This window comes from Glossina fuscipes, unplaced genomic scaffold, assembly GCF_014805625.2.
Source record: "Glossina fuscipes isolate IAEA_lab_2018 unplaced genomic scaffold, Yale_Gfus_2 1, whole genome shotgun sequence".
In the NCBI taxonomy this organism is placed as follows: Eukaryota; Metazoa; Arthropoda; class Insecta; order Diptera; family Glossinidae; genus Glossina; species Glossina fuscipes.
The window spans coordinates 33,752,075-33,768,981 of NW_023998415.1; the positions used below are offsets into that span (position 1 = coordinate 33,752,075).

At 35.0% G+C, this 16,907-nt stretch overlaps 6 protein-coding genes across 7 annotated transcripts in view; 4 read left to right on the plus strand and 2 right to left on the minus strand.

The window, feature by feature from the left end:
* Positions 1-1,966: 1,966 nt before the first annotated feature.
* On the plus strand, positions 1,967-3,675 carry LOC119631957 (stress-associated endoplasmic reticulum protein 2). Its single transcript, XM_038024598.1, has 3 exons — positions 1,967-2,097; positions 2,180-2,314; positions 3,441-3,675. The coding sequence occupies exons 2-3, from the start codon at positions 2,231-2,233 to the stop codon at positions 3,549-3,551; spliced, it is 195 nt and encodes a 64-aa protein (XP_037880526.1). The 5' UTR covers positions 1,967-2,097; positions 2,180-2,230; the 3' UTR covers positions 3,552-3,675.
* Positions 3,676-7,357: 3,682 nt separating this feature from the next.
* Positions 7,358-9,323, plus strand: LOC119632250. The gene is made up of 3 exons (XM_038025065.1): positions 7,358-8,552; positions 8,622-8,895; positions 8,965-9,323. The coding sequence occupies exons 1-3, from the start codon at positions 8,481-8,483 to the stop codon at positions 9,225-9,227; spliced, it is 609 nt and encodes a 202-aa protein (XP_037880993.1). The 5' UTR covers positions 7,358-8,480; the 3' UTR covers positions 9,228-9,323.
* On the minus strand, positions 9,240-10,351 carry LOC119632249 (SOSS complex subunit B homolog). The gene has a single exon (XM_038025063.1). The coding sequence runs from the start codon at positions 10,092-10,094 to the stop codon at positions 9,339-9,341; it is 756 nt and encodes a 251-aa protein (XP_037880991.1). The 5' UTR covers positions 10,095-10,351; the 3' UTR covers positions 9,240-9,338.
* An 824-nt stretch (positions 10,352-11,175) lies between these two features.
* Positions 11,176-12,413, plus strand: LOC119631688 (dihydropteridine reductase-like). 2 transcript variants are annotated; one of them, XM_038024120.1, is made up of 4 exons: positions 11,176-11,193; positions 11,562-11,748; positions 11,812-12,145; positions 12,203-12,413. In XM_038024120.1, the coding sequence occupies exons 1-4, from the start codon at positions 11,191-11,193 to the stop codon at positions 12,303-12,305; spliced, it is 627 nt and encodes a 208-aa protein (XP_037880048.1). In that variant the 5' UTR covers positions 11,176-11,190; the 3' UTR covers positions 12,306-12,413. The 2 variants fall into 2 exon arrangements, with proteins under 2 accessions (XP_037880048.1, XP_037880047.1); XM_038024119.1 differs by lacking the exon at positions 11,176-11,193 and adding an exon at positions 11,243-11,485.
* Positions 12,414-13,993: 1,580 nt separating this feature from the next.
* On the plus strand, positions 13,994-14,748 carry LOC119645374 (UPF0235 protein C15orf40 homolog). Its single transcript, XM_038045559.1, has one exon. The coding sequence runs from the start codon at positions 14,057-14,059 to the stop codon at positions 14,459-14,461; it is 405 nt and encodes a 134-aa protein (XP_037901487.1). The 5' UTR covers positions 13,994-14,056; the 3' UTR covers positions 14,462-14,748.
* An 88-nt stretch (positions 14,749-14,836) lies between these two features.
* LOC119645375 (heat shock protein 83) overlaps positions 14,837-16,907 on the minus strand; it is a 3,068-nt gene continuing 997 nt past the window's right edge. Inside the window, exon 3 of the mRNA XM_038045560.1 lies at positions 14,837-16,907. This exon is cut by the window's right edge and continues 9 nt beyond it. Coding sequence (XP_037901488.1) covers positions 14,859-16,907 — 2,049 coding nt within the window. The 3' untranslated portion in view covers positions 14,837-14,858.

The window sequence follows — 16,907 nt, forward strand, 5'->3', positions numbered from 1 at the left end:
TCCATTTCCTCTTTCGAACTTAAAGAAGAAATTCGTTCTGGAGTTTCAAAAAACCAAAGTTATTTAATAAACAAATTTTCTCGAACGAAAACCTTTTGAAAAGATTTTACACTTGTTACCAGCTTTACAAGGTAGACAGGTGACGCATAAAAGCATTTCAATTGAAAGCGACTTCAAGTAATTTAACATTTTCGCATTTGTTCAGTCTTCCGAAACTGCCGGCCCGCAAAGCTATACTGCATCGATGTGGACAAGCGGTAATCGAAGGCTCTATGTCTCGTGAATACACTGGCGAATAGCAGAAGTTCCCATTACCATTTTCGCCAATAGAGATGCCGATGATCAAAATACTTGCAAGCACCTATTATATATCATAAATGTTACTAAAATAATGAATAGAGTTAAGTAGAAATAAATGGATTGTGAAATCGTAGTAAGACTTGTTTCTTTTTTGAGAAATTTCATTTTAAAAACCGCGTAAGATGACACGCGTCGAATGAGTAGTGTGTAAATTTGGCAAGGTGTATATAATGCGAAAAACGTTATACAAGATGCATTTAATCTATTATTTGCAAATTGTATCCTCAACGGATTTAAGTCTATGGTTATATTTATATAATATTTTCACAAAAACCCACACAAATATACCCTACCTCATAGTGACTGCTATCGCACGTCATCTCTAGCACGTCATTCCTTGTCATTTTTTTATTTTAAGACTATAAGCTCAGACTCTTCTCTGCTCAGACGCTTCTTCTTATAAGAAACTATATATGAAAATTATAAGAAAAAAGCAAATAAATGAAACATGAATTAAATGTTTAATTTTACCAATAAAGTCCTCCTCAATATATGTGTCTGGTCCAATTAAATTAAATATATTAAAAAGCTTTGACTCCATGTATTTTCACGGTAAAGTAAATTTTTTATACCGTACACCATTTGTGGTATAGGGTATATTAAGCAAGTGTGGACATTTGTAGCACGCAGAAGGGCTTAAGGTAGACCCAATTTTTATTAAACCGATCGATTCAGGACTATACTCTGAATTGATCTAAGCCTATCCATCCATATCCCTAATTTATGTTTAAGCTGCAAGTCGCCATTTTTGAGATATTTTAATCAAATTTGATTTACATACGTATTTCACCCAAGGACGAATGCTATTAAAAAAAGTTCGGATCGGTCCACGCTTTTCGATCCCTTTTTAATCGTTATAAGGAAAAAAAATCGCGATTTTCCAAATTTCGCGGCAGAAATGGCTAAGTAGTAGTATTTCGGCATTCTAAATTGGTATGAAAACTTTGGACAGGGTGTGGCAATTTTTGAACTTCCTCCCATATAACGAAAACTGAAGTTCATTCGACAAGATGTAATAATTTTCCGTGCTTCACGATGAAAATTATATCATATAAGTAATTTAACACAAAAAATTAAACTGCACCAAATTTGAACCATTTTGGCCTATCTTTTGTATCCTAATGAGGACTTTCACGAAAATGTATCGTTTGTAGAGCAGTAAAGTGGAAGTTTTAATATGAAAATCGAATATAATTGCCTAGGTACAAATAATTTCTTTCCACTGTGACTGGTTGCTTCATAAAACGTACCTGACACATTCAATTTACCCAAAATTTCACAGGTATCAGGTGACGTAGACATAGATGTGTGAACCAATGTAAGTTTCACATGTTTATAGGATGCCGTTCACTATTAACCAAGGTGTAGAGAGATCGACGTTGAATTTTAACAAAAAACTGAAGGAATTTATTCCCTTAAAAATTATTTTGACTGATTATTTTGTCTAACTAATTTCACTATATCAGAATATTAATTTCGGAATGCAAGAAAATGTATTATATTTAGCGCATGTCAGCTTATCTTCTAAGGCTAAATGGGGTAACCATATCCCGAAATGAAGCAACGATTTCAAACACTTTTTGCAACTGTGCTTCTTACGTGTCATTTTCATTTTATTTACGAAGAAGGTGCGATTCAGGAATTAATTTTTTAGCTACGAATATTATTACGTGTCATTTTATTTTATTTACAAGAAGGTGTATACGTTGTCCCTTGTGAAATTTTGCAGCAACAAAAGTAATTTTTTATATCCTAGTATTATTCAAAATAATTGTCTTCTATCCTTTTATTAAGCAATTAAATTTTTTTTTCTTTTCAGAAAATTTGTTTTGTGGATTAGAAATAAACAAAAAAAAACAAAAGTGAAGAAATGGCCCCACCACAGAGAATGCGTATCGCCAACGAAAAAGCCAGCAAATATGTAACAATGCGTGGCAATGTACCAAAGTCATCGGTAAGTTCCACATTATTATCCAAATTGCAAAGGCTTTGACTTTACTACGCATATGCAACTTTTGTGCTCCATCTTGTGTGGTGAAAGTGCCACGCATTGGTCTGGTCGTTACAAAAATCGTTTCTTTGGACGTTATTTGCATTCCATCCAATCGGTAGTATTAATACACATAGCCGAGACCCCAGAGAGACCCAGTGCTCCATTCAGGATCTAATCAAAACATATGCGAATTTTTGTACAAAATTTTTTAAATACGGTTCAAATCAGATACAAGTAAAGAGAACTGCGTGTGTATTTTAGCATTATCAAAAATTTCATTTCTGACTGCAGGCGAATCATTTTATCACTACGTGATTCAGTCATGTTTTACCGTATACGTTTCTGTCCACAATTTAGTTCAGTTTTCGTATGGGATTAGGATAAAAATATTTAAAAATTTAACACATCGACAGATAGTTGTGTTTAGGTTCCTGCGTGCTTCATCGATAAATGCATTCGGTTCGTATTCATTCTCTTACGTATATGTACTGCGAAGTTTTCTGATATTACGTGAAAAATCGTAAAAAACAAAGATAAATACACGCATACAATTATTTTGATAAGTGAGGCAGTAAAATTTTTTTTTTTATTTTCATAGTTATAAAAGTATCATATACTTTTCTACGCTGCAAATTATTGGATAATATAAACATTTTCTCTTACCGATCGATTCTAATATTGTCATTTCGAAAAAGAGATCACCTATAGTTATAAGGAAGTGCACCGATTTAGTTTTGTGCGTTAATTAAAGAAAAATTGCCTTAGCATGCGCAGTGATGGCGAAAAGGATGCCCATAAAAGACAAAAAAAAGAAAAAATTCGAAAATTTGGGGGAAATTTACAAAATGTTTCAGATTTTAATCGAAAAAAATATATATATATATTAGATAATGGTATAAGAGTGATGGTTCACGCCGAATATAAATATGTTACGTGTGCCTAATAATTATAATGTGGACATATAAGCCACAGATTTATTGGCTTGATCCATTTTAAATCAACATCCCAAAAAAAAAAAAAAAATTATAATTTCATTAATTTGATATTCATTCTTCTTGTTTTCTTTTTTTATTGCTTCTCTTTAAAGAAATCAAAGGAAAATCAGTATCCTGTTGGTCCCTGGCTGTTGGCTTTATTTATATTTGTTGTATGTGGCTCTGCAATTTTCCAGATTATTCAATCAATTCGTGCTGCGTAAATTTCTTCTGCTAGCCTTTCTTCTTCAACGGAAATCATTTCACATATGCATTAAAATATATGAAAAAGCTCACATAACATAAATCTACCTAAAAGTAACATAAATCAAGTTAACCGTTAAAAAGTCACTGCAAAATCTATTAATCGACCAAGTCTGAAGCTTGCATTTGCTATTCAAACTATCTATGTAATCTTTATTCGATTATTGACTGCGAATATATGCACATATTGCGCACAACAGATTATAAATTCATACTGTTTGAAAACCACTAAGCATAGCGGCTTTGCATAGATTTGATGAATTTCAATGATGTAATATTGTAATTTTTTCTTTTTATTTGTTTTCTAATGTCAATTTATTCTTTCATCGTAAGATTTAATGAAGTTTTGTAATAGTTTATTAAGCATTCCCTTCACTTCGAGGAAAGATTATGTTATTCTCTTTATTTGTACTTCTTTTCCGATTTTCTCTTTAATTAATTCATTAAGTACTGATAGTTAAAATTACTTTTAATTGGATAAAAAAAAAAAAAGGAAAAAGCATTTTTGTATAAAAAAAAAAATAATGCGTTTAAATGTAACGGCATATAAATAGATATGTATAGTAATTTTTTTTACTTAATAAAAAACTAAGAGACATACAAATGTTAAATGACATTTTACTCACTCATCCACCGTAGAGTATAACACCGCTTGCGATTATATTCCATATGTTTGTCATCATTTTTCCCCTTGACCAAAAGAAAACAAAGGAAATCTAAAATTAGACTTTCTAACATCTACCGCTACTTACGTTACATCGAAGGAGATCTCCTTAATACTTTATGGCAATATAATAATAATAATAGTGCAATATGCATATATAGATAATTCAGTTATATGTATAAATATAAAATATTTGATTACCAAATACAAGTCTGTAATCTGACTTTGTAGCGTTTTGTAGGTAATTGCACAAATTTATATTTACCACGGTTTATACCTAATGGACTTATAGACGATACTCTTGGCGGTATGTAATTGTGTTAATGAATTTTTCCCAGAGACATTTGGAGGCTATCGCGACTGAGATTTACATTACTATGTGTTATAAAACTCTTACAAAATAGAACCGAGTACAAAAACAAGCACACTAGAATCATAAAACCTATGACCCCACAATACTTATTGTCTTTTTTATTTATGGCGAAATGGATGGCATTATATATTATAATATTCATATATCAGACAAATATCAGAAACATTTTACCAAAGAATTTTCACTGCCAGTGCAGAAGAGCACAAATTCGTTATTCGTTTCGGGTTCGCGGGTTCCTACCTTGAAGGACAAACTCCTACGGCATTCGATGGCACACGAGTTACCTTCACAAGCGATAACTCACGTCCTTCAAGTAGTAGAAAAGTCCCCATTGTAGAGGGCTGTACTACTCCCGAGATACTGAAATAGAAAATGGGTGTGAGCCATTTTACCGCTTATTGGTGTGCGTCGAAGCTTACCTAAACACTTCTTGAATAGTTTCCTACGAAATTTTGGGGTAACCACAGCGTCTACGATATTCCCCGAAGGGTCGCACCCAGCAGCCAGGTAAGATAGTCGTGATGGTCAGATAGGTACTGTATCTTCATACCAGGAGCAAGCGTAGTTTTGTGCGACCTGATCCTCTTCTCTCGTGGACACCCATTAACTTCATGAGTTATCATTCTAGTACAGAACTTACGGCATGCTATACAGTTTGAGGTGATCTATTATTGTACGCAGCTGGAGTCCCTCTTTCCTTTGGACCATGCCAAACAACTGTGACACAAGAATCCAAGGGGAGGAGAAGAATGCTATCATTTCAATACAAAAGAGAGCTTTCTCCCGATACAGCTCTTAGGCTTCTACGAGAAAAACCCGTCGCCAGGTTATAGACAGCAAACCTTAAACCCTTCTCTGCCGTTGACTATGCAACTCCCAAAAGTGAGATCCATGAAAGCAGCAATCGAAGGTTATAGGAAGTACCACAATAAGGTGAGGGATCTTGTAGTTCCATTCCCCTGCTGGAGAGAACAAAATGGAGGCCATTGGGTAGAACTCAAGCCTTTTAAAGAAGGGAGAAATATGTCACGCCAGCGGATATTCACGTTATCTACATCGTTTAAAAGCTAGAGCTTCGCCCCGACGTATGGCCAGGAGCTCCTAACCTTGACTTGGTGACTCCCGTTCATGCACAAGAGTTCAAATGTTCACCGATGACTAAAGTGGACCCCACAGTATCGGAAATATTGAACGTCAGCGTAATGTGGGATGAGTCTAACTTCAGGAAGGCCATTTCCACGCAAATAATATGTAGAAATAAAAGCTATCTAACCAATTAAAGCTTTTTTCACGTAAAACTCCTCGCCACGCTACCCAAATTGCCCGTTATCGCAACAATATAACTATAGAAGTCTTACCCACTGTTTTTTATGTTCTTATTTTTATGTGAAATATACAAAGACATTACTTATGTTTTCGTTCACCTTGCACCAATAATCTTGTTTAACCGTTATCGTCGAGACCACGTCTGCGCCTCAGAAAAAAAAAACAAAAATTACGAATGAACCCTTAGGTTACAACTGAAAGAAAACCTTTTATGGCAATTTCGCAATGATTAGGGAGAAAGAGAGGAGGAATGAAAAAAATAGAGTATACAAATTTTGGTGAAGTATGATCGGGGAGGAAGGCGAAAGAAAACTCACCAAAAACGTAGTTATGCGACCTTGCAAGCATAATTTTTTATAATAATTATTTTCCAGTGACACTTGACAGATTAACAAAGTACCTACTAAATTTTACAATGTTGTAGAAATTCTTGAAAAATGTTGAGGCAATGGGAGTCGTTAATTACTACAAATTTTGGTTGTGACTACCGACCATAAAATAAAGTTTAAACTTAGGGTCCTGACACAATGAGATGTCATTTTAATTTTCGGGTTAACATCTAAGTGGTAAACATAATGTTCCGCCGCGCTACCATATTGTTTTACAGGAAAATGTAAACAAAAACATAAGGTTTTAAGACCAAGAATTAATTGTAAACATAAACTAATTTATAAAAAAAAATAACAAAAAAAAATTTGACATAAAAGTAAACAAATTTGTTTATTGATTAGTGTTAAAGAAGATTATATATTAGATATATTTTTGTGTATTAAATGATCCATAATTTGCAAACTACCATTTATCTTTCCGTAAAAAACAACTTGATAAATATATATTAACTCTTAAAACAAATGATTGCTTGTTTTTCATTTCCTAAAAAAATAATGCATGCCCAATGCAAACCCAATTTGCAAATCGCACAACGTGAAAGAAAATGTACATTAGTGTTATGTATCCGTAAATTAAATAAATCATTTCTAAACTTAAAAAATATGCCTTTATTTCCTCTTGTGCATTGATTTCTTTTTATTTTGTTTGCATTTACATGCAAATGCATATGGTTGGTCAATTCCCAAAGTCAAGTTTTGCAAAACGTCGGCAAAGTTGAAGTCACAACACGAAAATAGGAATAACGCTTCATTTTCTCAGTCATCTTTGAGGTAATTTAATCCCCAAAAATATTTTCGACAAATAAATTTTGAGTTGTACAACACCGTTTAATATATGTTTTTTTTACTTTGTAAAACAAATTCTGAATCAATTTAACGAGCAGAAGAAAAGATTATTTTTATTTTGTCTAATTATTGGCTCAAATCATTTTTATTTTTAATGCCGAATTTAATGTTATCTATTATATTAAAATTCGTTTACGATCAGAGGGCGATAACAATAATTGCGTAAAGAAGAAAAATTTCCCTAATTGTCTTCTTTTTGGTTTGGTTAGATGAATGAATTAGGCTTGCTAATGAATGAATTTTAATTAATCGCGTATCCTGTGTGCTTTATGAGTGATGGCGACAGCATATGACGTATATAAAAAAAAACGACACAGATTTCCTTCTGTTAGGAGACAGAGATGTGGTGTTGGTCAGTTATGTACTGTCTTTCTGAAGTTATTTTTACAGGATTGACTGCAAGTTGTAACTGATTAAAGTATTAAGTAGACGAAGTCCAAAAAAAAAAAATCACGAGTAGTTAAATGTTAACTAGGTTAAATTAAAGGGACCATTGATGCCAGCACGAAGTATGTATGTTATACACACTGACAATATTGAAATGCGTCATGATGTCAAGTTTTGTGCATCCGAAAATGAAACGTGCAGCTGACTCGGCGATATAGCACTCGTCTCATGTATCAGGTGACACAGCGATATCCAAATCGGTTGACATCATCAATCGGTTGACATTCATCAATGAGAGGGTCATGTTGTACGAATCTTTTTTTTGACTAAGATAAAGGCCGATTTACGGGAAGCAGCAGTGTGAATTCTGTTTAAAAAGAATTCCTTTGATGATATGGATGGCAACATCATCACCGACACGGCATTTGCAGACGAACGTATTCGACATATTTTCGTCAGATATGAAAATCTCTATGAGAACAGGAAAGTCAATTCCCACATAGCTTAGTAAAAAATCCATAGAGTGAGCTTTACGTTTGAAACTTTAGATAATATATTGCAAAAAAAGGGGTAATTTGTCATTACTGAAACGCCTTAAAGTAATGCTGGATCGACGCTTGTAGTTTCCTCACTTAAGAGGACTAATGCTTGTTATTAGTAATATTAGATTTAGGGCGACGTTTTGGAAGATTTAAGTGTTTGGGATGGGCGAGATAAGATTTCGATTTAGCTAAAAACTTGACGCTCTTGTTGGTGAAAACTTGTTGACATTATCAGAAATTTGTCCATTTCAGAAAAATTGAACGGCTGATGTATTTTTAGTTTGTTTTTAGTCTGTTTGGTTATTTCGATTTATAGGCAGTCAAATTGTGGCAAACATTAAAGAAAATTTTAAAAAACAATTATGCTACTAAATAAACGTTGGAAGCCGGTTTTACTAAATGAAAGAAACACTGTGTTTGATGGTGACTATAACGTAAGTAAAAATACATATTGCACTTTATATATTTTTGAAGCTCTATTCATCCAATATAATAATTTCAAGGATCTGCGGTTATTGCTGTGCAGTTCTTGCAACATCCGAAATCTTAAGCTGTCTCAAGAATGGTGTGGTTCAATTTTTACTTCTCGGGAGATCATGGATGCTTTAAGGAAATATCAGAAAACCGTGGGCAAGAATAAATGTGCATTTCAGATTAAAAAGGACTCTGTACTGTCGGCGAATGTGGCAGCTGATCTAATACTGCCTGATAGTACACAAATGCAACTAACAATGATACCTTCAGATAATGATAGTAATGTAATATTTCTCCTAGAAGGCAAATATCATATCCACAGACGTTGTATATGAAGAATCACATTTTGTGTTTATATCTTTATACCAGTAGATCAGTTTATTAGTATACTTACAAACAGTCCTCTCAACAATTTGGATGCATTTGTCAACAATAATTGGTTACGCATGGCCCTTAGAAAAGGCGTGGACGTTCTTTACATCGATGACTCAATATTTTTTGAGAGTAGTGCGGATTTATACCACCCAACGGAATTTCAACTGAGAGCTCTCGTGGACTTAATTCGGCCGCGTTTCATATATGGTTTGAGCGGTAAGCCGCTGCCCGAGCACATTTATTTAGTTGCCTACAAGTAGACTTTTGCCATTGATTGAAAAAAGAAGACATAAATGTACACTTTTGCCTTTAATTCTCATATATTTAGTAAAAACTTATTTCCTAAACTAAATTATTATTTTGAATTAAAGTCATCGTCTCTCCGTTTTTAAATTACTGGCGCGTGTCACATTTGTGCGCCCACCGCGATTAGTTTTGGCAGTTTGTTGTGTTTGTGCTGATCCAGTTGATGTGTTAATAGAAGATGAATTCGAGCCCAGTTGTCCCGACTTTTGTGTATTGCTAGCATTTACCTGTTGCATATTTGCAGGTTTTGTTACGATCTGGTTACCGCTTGCTGCTCCCGCCGCGCCGATTGGTTGAGCTATTCTTTGCGCACCAGATACACCATTCCCATTACCACCTACCCCACTTGCTGGCACTTGTGGTTGTTGAGCGACATTTGGAGTTATTCCAGCGCCTGGGCATGACGTCATTTGAGATGAACCAACTCCCAATCCACTTTGACCTGTCGGCACCGCAGTCACAGATTGTTGTTCCGGCCTTTTTGGTTCACTCATATTTAAAGCTTCATTGAAGGTCATGCAGAATTCTCCTATTTTGTACACGTCACCATTTTTGCCTGAATATAACGTTAAACAATGACGAAATATCGATGCATAGCCTTTAGTTAACTTAATTATATCTCCTGGAGATATTAGTTTTCCTGGCTCGTCCCATATACTAACATTAATGCAAGCTGTATGATCACCGACCTTAAAATTTCGCACTTCGCGATTCTCTTTGGTTACAGTTGTTGTGCCAATTTCCAGTACAATAAAAATTACGTTAATATTTTTAAGGCCGGGTTTAATATCTTTTATTGGTATGCAGTCACCATTATACATCGCTTTTTTAATCTGTTTTAGTTATTTACTTAAGAGTATTAAAGTTTATGTGCTGACAGTGTTTCCACGAATACCTAAAAACCTAGTTCAAATAAAGAAACTAGAAAATAAAAACGTTCTAGTTAGTTACTGGCTCTGCTACTGAATGAGTAGTCTTTATCCATATTTAATGCAATTTTCTGCCGACCATCTTTTCTGAATAAGAATTAATGCAATTTTTCGTTAGCAGAACATTTAAATTATACGTGTCTAAAGAAAAATAAATGACTGGCGTATGCAGTTATGTAGACGGTTGGTAACCATACATTTGCAAATTTTTAAGGCAATTGCCCCTTCTTTTGTGGAAGGTTTTTTTTAAAACACGCAAAATTTTCTGGATAAGATGGCTTTAACATACAGAAAATTATATTATTACATATACTTTGATCTCCTATTTTAAGACCGTATAGGATATTTGTCATATGCAGTATAACTATCGCAATGATAAGTTTATATAACAGTTATAACAATCTTGCTTAATTTTATGCGTACATATATATATATATACATATATATATATATATGTATATATATATATATATGTATATATATATATATATGTATAACTAACTATTTCTATCAGTTATTAATATTAATTATCAATAATACTAGGGTTAGTCAACTTTATAATAATTTATGAGCCTTTTTTTTTTGGTCCTAATTAACAAATCGCCAAAGTTTATTTTAATACAAAATCAAAAAGTTTTAAAATTCTGTGTTAGTTTTATCTACTTAACACGTTGACGCTCATTTTACAATCAGTAAGTGCTTCCAAAAGCACACTTCTTTTTGTTGTGATTGTTGTTGTTTTCTAATACCAAAAATACAGGACTTCTATACACGCGTATACCTACAACCACACACTGTGGACGTCTTTAGACGTCATTTACGCCAACGGGTTAAGTTATATGTATTTTTTTTTCATGACTGTAAATGATTGCAGCTATTCATTTTGCCAATTTTTTTCTGCAGCTTAATGAGAAACGAGAAACCGGTTTGATTTATCAGAAAAAAAATCAAAAGTTATTTGTAAATCACAATCAACAAGTTTGCTGAAATGGTTTTATTCCCTTTCTCTTATTAATCAAGCATCACTTGGTGTTATTGGCTTAATGTGCTTTTTCTGTATTAGTTGTGTTAGCTCATGTGTCGATGCTTCATTCGCCTGATATACTTGTATTGAATAACTTTTATAGAAAACTTTAAATTCAGTCTTACTTCGTCTGTTGTATTGAGCGGTGGCTTACTCAAATAGAAAGAACTTGGTCATGTCTGTGGGTCGTGTTTTAATATATGGTGGTAAAGGAGCTTTGGGAGCAGCATGTGTTTCACATTTCAAAGATAACAATTATGTGATTTTGCGCTCTAATGACCTTTTAATTATTTCTACTAAAATTTTTACTTTTTATACTTTCGTTTTTTGCTCAGTGGGTTGGCAGTATAGATTTGAATGAAAATGATCGGGCTGATGTTAGCATCGTTGTACCTCGCGATTCCTCTTGGATCGAGCAAGAGCAAGAGGTTCTTGGAAAAGTTGGTGATGCTTTGCAAAATAATAAATTGGATGCTGTTATTTGCGTGGCTGGTGGTTGGGCGGGCGGCAATGCTGAAAAAGGTTGATTTTATTTATTTATCTTTTAAAATAGTGAAAGCTTTAACTTGTTGTGTCAAAACACAGATTTGGCTAAAAATGCCGATTTGATGTGGCGTCAAAGTGTGTGGACCTCCACCATTTCGGCAACGGTAGCTGCTCATTACCTTAAGCCGGGTGGTCTGCTTGCTTTAACTGGTGCTCAGCCAGCCTTAAAGGGCACACCAGGCATGATTGGTTATGGTCTAGCCAAAGCTGCGGTACATCAGCTAACTCATTCAATGGCAGGTAAAAATTCAGGTTTACCGGAAGGCGCTTTCGTTGTGTCTATATTGCCAGTTACGTTGGATACTCCAATGAATCGAAAATGGATGCCCAAAGCTGATTTTGCCACCTGGACACCACTTAATGAGATAGCTGGGTAAGAAGCTTTTATTGTAGAAAGAATATATATAGATGTAATTTGGACGATTTTTAGGATTTTTCACAAATGGACTAAAGGAGAACAACGCCACAAAAATGGTGCTTTAATACAACTCATAACTAAGGATGGTACTACTCAGTTAGTGGAATCGGATTAGATTGTAATGTAATAAATAATTTAGCATTTGTTGTCTATATTTCAATGTCTATATGAATATCATTCAACTAATCGAATATCTATTAAAACGCTCCAACTGCAAATATTACTATTATGAAGTCTATTGTTAGCATATTTGTAGTGCTTCCGAATCCGCTTAAATGTGTATTTATTTTAAGAAAAATATAATCAATGAAAAGTGTGAAACTTGACCCAATGACCTCATGAGTTCGCGATAACATTTTTCGTGCGGATGGTCCATGCCCCAAATTTGAAAAACAACAATTTAAAATAACCAAAAAAGCCACATTGGTTGCGCATTTCCTACACTCGCAATATTGAAAAAATGTAAGAATTAGAAATTGCAATGCTTTGCTTTCTTTTTCGCTAAGTGCGGGTATTAGTTCTTGGCTTTATCCCTAGAACTGCGTAGAGATCCTATAATACTTATTGTTAATTTCTTCCTTTTGAGAATTATTACACGTACATCCTGAATGTATAATGCAATAACCATACCGTGAAATCGTTTTCACCTTCCCAAACTGTTCTCTGTCAATCCATTGTTTTAACTGTTCTCTGTGATGGATGAATACACATCGATGTAAACAATTCGGCCTTATTGCTGTAAAATGTCGGCGACCAACAGTTAACACCTAGTCATGGCTATGCTTGCCTGCAACCTTGCCTAAATTATCATTTAAAATGGCATATAGTAGTATAGCAGCTTTTGATATACATATGATGTCTTCTAGCTTGCGCAGTTTAAGGTGACAATCATCTAGTAGTAGTGGGCAGAGTTTCTCCTGTGGCATCTAATGTTTGGTTGTTAAAGGATTCTCCCAGGGAGAACGGAGCTTGACGTTGACATTCACTGGACAAAGTAAATATTAAAAAATGTTTGCTCTCGAGCTTTATAAGACTGATACTTTCGAATATTGTAGTTATCTTCAAACAATGCTTGCTGTCTATGTACGATCAAGGAAATCTCTGCCCTACTTGGGATTTGAAAACGTGAGCGCTGACTCGGTTATCGCAGTCCTTGCCCACTCGGCTGCTCAATTTTAGGTGCATATTGAAAATTTAATATACTTCACCCTCTCATATATGATCTTCACGCTTTCGTACAATTTTAAGCGGTCCTGCTAAGACCATTTATTACATCAACTATATATTCTTAATAATAAACAAAAGATTTCTGGGGCACTATTCAAACCTTATTCAACATTTAAGTAATGTAAGGTAGACGAATTCTTTCCAAAAAAAGTTCCCCGAAGAGAAAAGAAGTGAATTTCCCCGATCTAAGATTTCTAAGTTGCTTTTGTACCAAACATTCTATTTTCATCAAACAAGTTTTTATTAAAAAAAGATGGATCCGCCTGAGTAGCCGAAGGCAAGGAATCTCGACTAGCAAGTCAATGGTCGTGGGTTCGAATCTCAAGTGCGGTAGAGTTTTTAATAGACGCCGATAGTCTTTAGATGCTAGTGCTTTTAAGAGCTTAGTCTTAGAATTTATTTCTCTGGCGAAATTACTAATAATAATAATAAATAAAAAAAATGGATTTTACTTTTTTGCTTATTTTAGCATTATTTGTACTTTAGGTGAAATCTGGCAACGCTTATCTTAATTTACGTTGATTGACACAAAGAAGAAAAAAATTTAGGATAACTACTGTGATTTAGCATAAAGAAGACTGTGATTTAATTTGATTTAATTATTAAAAAGATGTTCGCCTTTTTATTGTGAGGCTAGAAATGCGGCGCATTTATCAAAGTTCATTTCAAGCCATGTCCAAAAATAAACGTAATAAATTCAATTCTCCTGCATTGGTATCTAAATCCGAGAAAGCAGAGGAACCCATACGATTGGACAAAGATGGAAACATCTGTGTACGAATCCTGGCAAAACCAGGAGCTAAACAAAACTTTATTACTGATATATCTATAGAGGGGGTAGGTATACAAATAGCGGCGCCTCCCTCTGAAGGCGAAGCAAATGCTGAACTCGTGAAGTATCTTTCTAAGGTGCTCCGATTGCGCAAAAGCGATGTGGTATTAGATAAAGGGTCCCGCTCCCGCAATAAAATCGTATTAATTAATAAGGATTCAACTAGCATTGATGTTGTCAAAGAACTAATTCAAAAGGAAATTGGGATGTAGACTTCTCCAATGCACTAAAATAATATATCTCGCCTTTAGTTACACTTGCCTGCAAAGGAAAGCAATTCAAAAGCAAATAAAACACACTGAAATTTATTTTGAAACGTTTATTTCTATCGAATTTATTTAGATTTAATACCCTCCTCATACATAGCTTTTCAGAAAACCTAAAAAACCAAAGGTATGTTTTATGCTTGGATCCTTTTCAGTTGTCTATGAGATTTTCTTCATTTCTGTGGTTGACAACTGGTTTTATTATATTAAATTAGGCAATAATATGAAAATCGAAATGATAATGTTAGGAAGTGATGATACCGCTTAAACGCGGCAACAACATAATTTGTTTCATGTGCATGATGATGAGAAATAATATTATTAATATATAATTATGAACCGCCTAATCAACTTCTTCCATGTGGGATGCATCCTCTGTGTCGTCAACAAGGGGTGGGGCATCACCACCACTTTGTGTATCTTCAGTAGCCATGGGTTCATCTTCGTCAATGCCAAGACCAAGCTTGATCATGCGATAAATGCGGCTGGCATGAGTCTGGGGGCTTTGAAGAGAAAAGCCAGATGACAATAGAGAAGTCTCGAACAACAAAATGACCAAATCTTTAACTGCTTTATCATTTTTATCAGCTTCAGCTTTCTGTCGTAAGGTTTCGATAATGGGATGGTCGGGGTTGATTTCTAAATGCTTCTTGCCAGACATGTAGCCCATGGTGGAGGTGTCACGCAAGGCTTGGGCTTTCATAATACGTTCCATGTTGGCGGACCAGCCATACTGAGACGTGACAATGCAGCAAGGCGACTCAACTAAACGATTTGACACAACAACCTTGTCCACTTTGTTGTCAAGTATTGATTTCATAAGCTTGCATAAATTCTCAAATTTAGCCTTATCTTCTTCACGTTTCTTTTTTTCAGCTTCATCCTCTGGCAATTCCAGACCCTCTTTCGTTACAGACACCAACTGTTTGCACTTGTATTCCTTCAAATGCTGAATCACGTACTCATCAATGGGTTCGGTCATGTAAACTACTTCAAAACCACGCGCTTTGACTCTCTCAACGAAAGCTGAATTAGCCACCTGCTCTTTGGATTCGCCTGTAATGAAGTATATATGCTTCTGATTTTCCTTCATACGTGACACATAGTCAGCCAATGAGCAGAAATCATCGCCGGAAGCGGAGGTATGGAAACGCAGGAAATCGGCTAATTTGGCACGATTGTTGCTATCTTCATGAACACCCAATTTTAGATTTTTATTGAACTGATTATAAAACTTCTTGTAAAGTTCCTTATCTTCAGTAAGATCCTCAATTAACTCCATAGTCTTCTTAACGAGATTCTTGCGAATGACTTTCAGAACTTTATTTTGTTGCAACATCTCACGAGATATGTTCAATGGCAAATCCTCAGAATCGACAACACCTTTAATGAAGTTCAAGTATTCAGGAATGAGATCTTCGCAGTTGTCCATAATAAAGACGCGTCGTACATACAATTTGATATTGTTGCGTTTTTTCTGATTTTCAAACAGATCGAATGGAGTGCGACGTGGAATGAAAAGTAGAGCACGGAATTCCAATTGACCTTCTACTGAAAAATGCTTAACGGCCAAATGCTCTTCCCAATCGTTGGTCAAAGATTTATAGAATTCACCATATTCGGCCTCAAAAATATCATCAGGGTTGCGGGTCCAAATTGGCTTAGTCTTGTTCAACTCTTCGTCTTCAGTATATTTAACCTTAACAGTTTTCTTCTTTTTACTGTCCTGCTCTTTTTTGTCGGCATCCTCATCCTCGCCAACATCCTCAATTTTTGGCTCATCGGTTTCCATCTCTTTCTTCTCTTCTTCCTTTTTATCATCCTCCGCTTCATCATCACTCACTTCCTGATCGCGTTCCTTCTCCACCACTAACTTAATGGGGTAGCCTATGAACTGAGAGTGCTTGTTCACGATTTCCTTAATCTTACTTTCTTCCAAATATTCGGTCTGATCTTCCTTGACGTATAAAACTATTTTGGTGCCGCGACCCAAAGGTTCGGAATTATCTGGCTTTACGGTAAACGAACCGCCGGCTGACGATTCCCAAATGTATTGCTCGTCATCATTATTTTTGGACGTGACTGTGACTTTATCAGCAATCAAATAAGCGGAATAGAAACCTACGCCGAATTGTCCAATCATGGAAATATCCGCACCGGCCTGCAAAGCTTCCATAAAAGCTTTTGTGCCAGATTTTGCAATTGTACCCAAGTTGTTAACCAAATCCGGCTTGGTCATTCCAATACCGGTGTCAATGATAGTCAGTGTGCCAGCAGTTTTGTTAGGAATCAACTTGATGTACAGCTCCTTGCCGGTCTCTAGTTTCGAGGGATCGGTCAACGACTCGTAACGAATCTTATCCAAAGCATCAGACGCGTTAGAAATCAACTC

Excerpts from the sequence above, each read along its gene's own strand:
- LOC119645374 (XM_038045559.1), top strand. The coding sequence starts at position 14,057 with ATGCGGCGCATTTATCAAAGTTCATTTCAAGCCATGTCCAAAAATAAA.
- LOC119632250 (XM_038025065.1), top strand. The coding sequence starts at position 8,481 with ATGCTACTAAATAAACGTTGGAAGCCGGTTTTACTAAATGAAAGAAAC. Across the intron at positions 8,553-8,621 it reads TGTTTGATGGTGACTATAAC|GATCTGCGGTTATTGCTGTG; the intron begins GTAAGTAAAAAT and ends AATAATTTCAAG. Across the intron at positions 8,896-8,964 it reads TGTAATATTTCTCCTAGAAG|ATCAGTTTATTAGTATACTT; the intron begins GCAAATATCATA and ends TTATACCAGTAG.
- LOC119632249 (XM_038025063.1), bottom strand. The coding sequence starts at position 10,094 with ATGTATAATGGTGACTGCATACCAATAAAAGATATTAAACCCGGCCTT.
- LOC119631957 (XM_038024598.1), top strand. The coding sequence starts at position 2,231 with ATGGCCCCACCACAGAGAATGCGTATCGCCAACGAAAAAGCCAGCAAA. Across the intron at positions 2,315-3,440 it reads GCAATGTACCAAAGTCATCG|AAATCAAAGGAAAATCAGTA; the intron begins GTAAGTTCCACA and ends TTCTCTTTAAAG.
- LOC119631688 (XM_038024119.1), top strand. The coding sequence starts at position 11,402 with ATGTCTGTGGGTCGTGTTTTAATATATGGTGGTAAAGGAGCTTTGGGA. Across the intron at positions 11,486-11,561 it reads ATTTCAAAGATAACAATTAT|TGGGTTGGCAGTATAGATTT; the intron begins GTGATTTTGCGC and ends TTTTTTGCTCAG. Across the intron at positions 12,146-12,202 it reads CCACTTAATGAGATAGCTGG|GATTTTTCACAAATGGACTA; the intron begins GTAAGAAGCTTT and ends GACGATTTTTAG.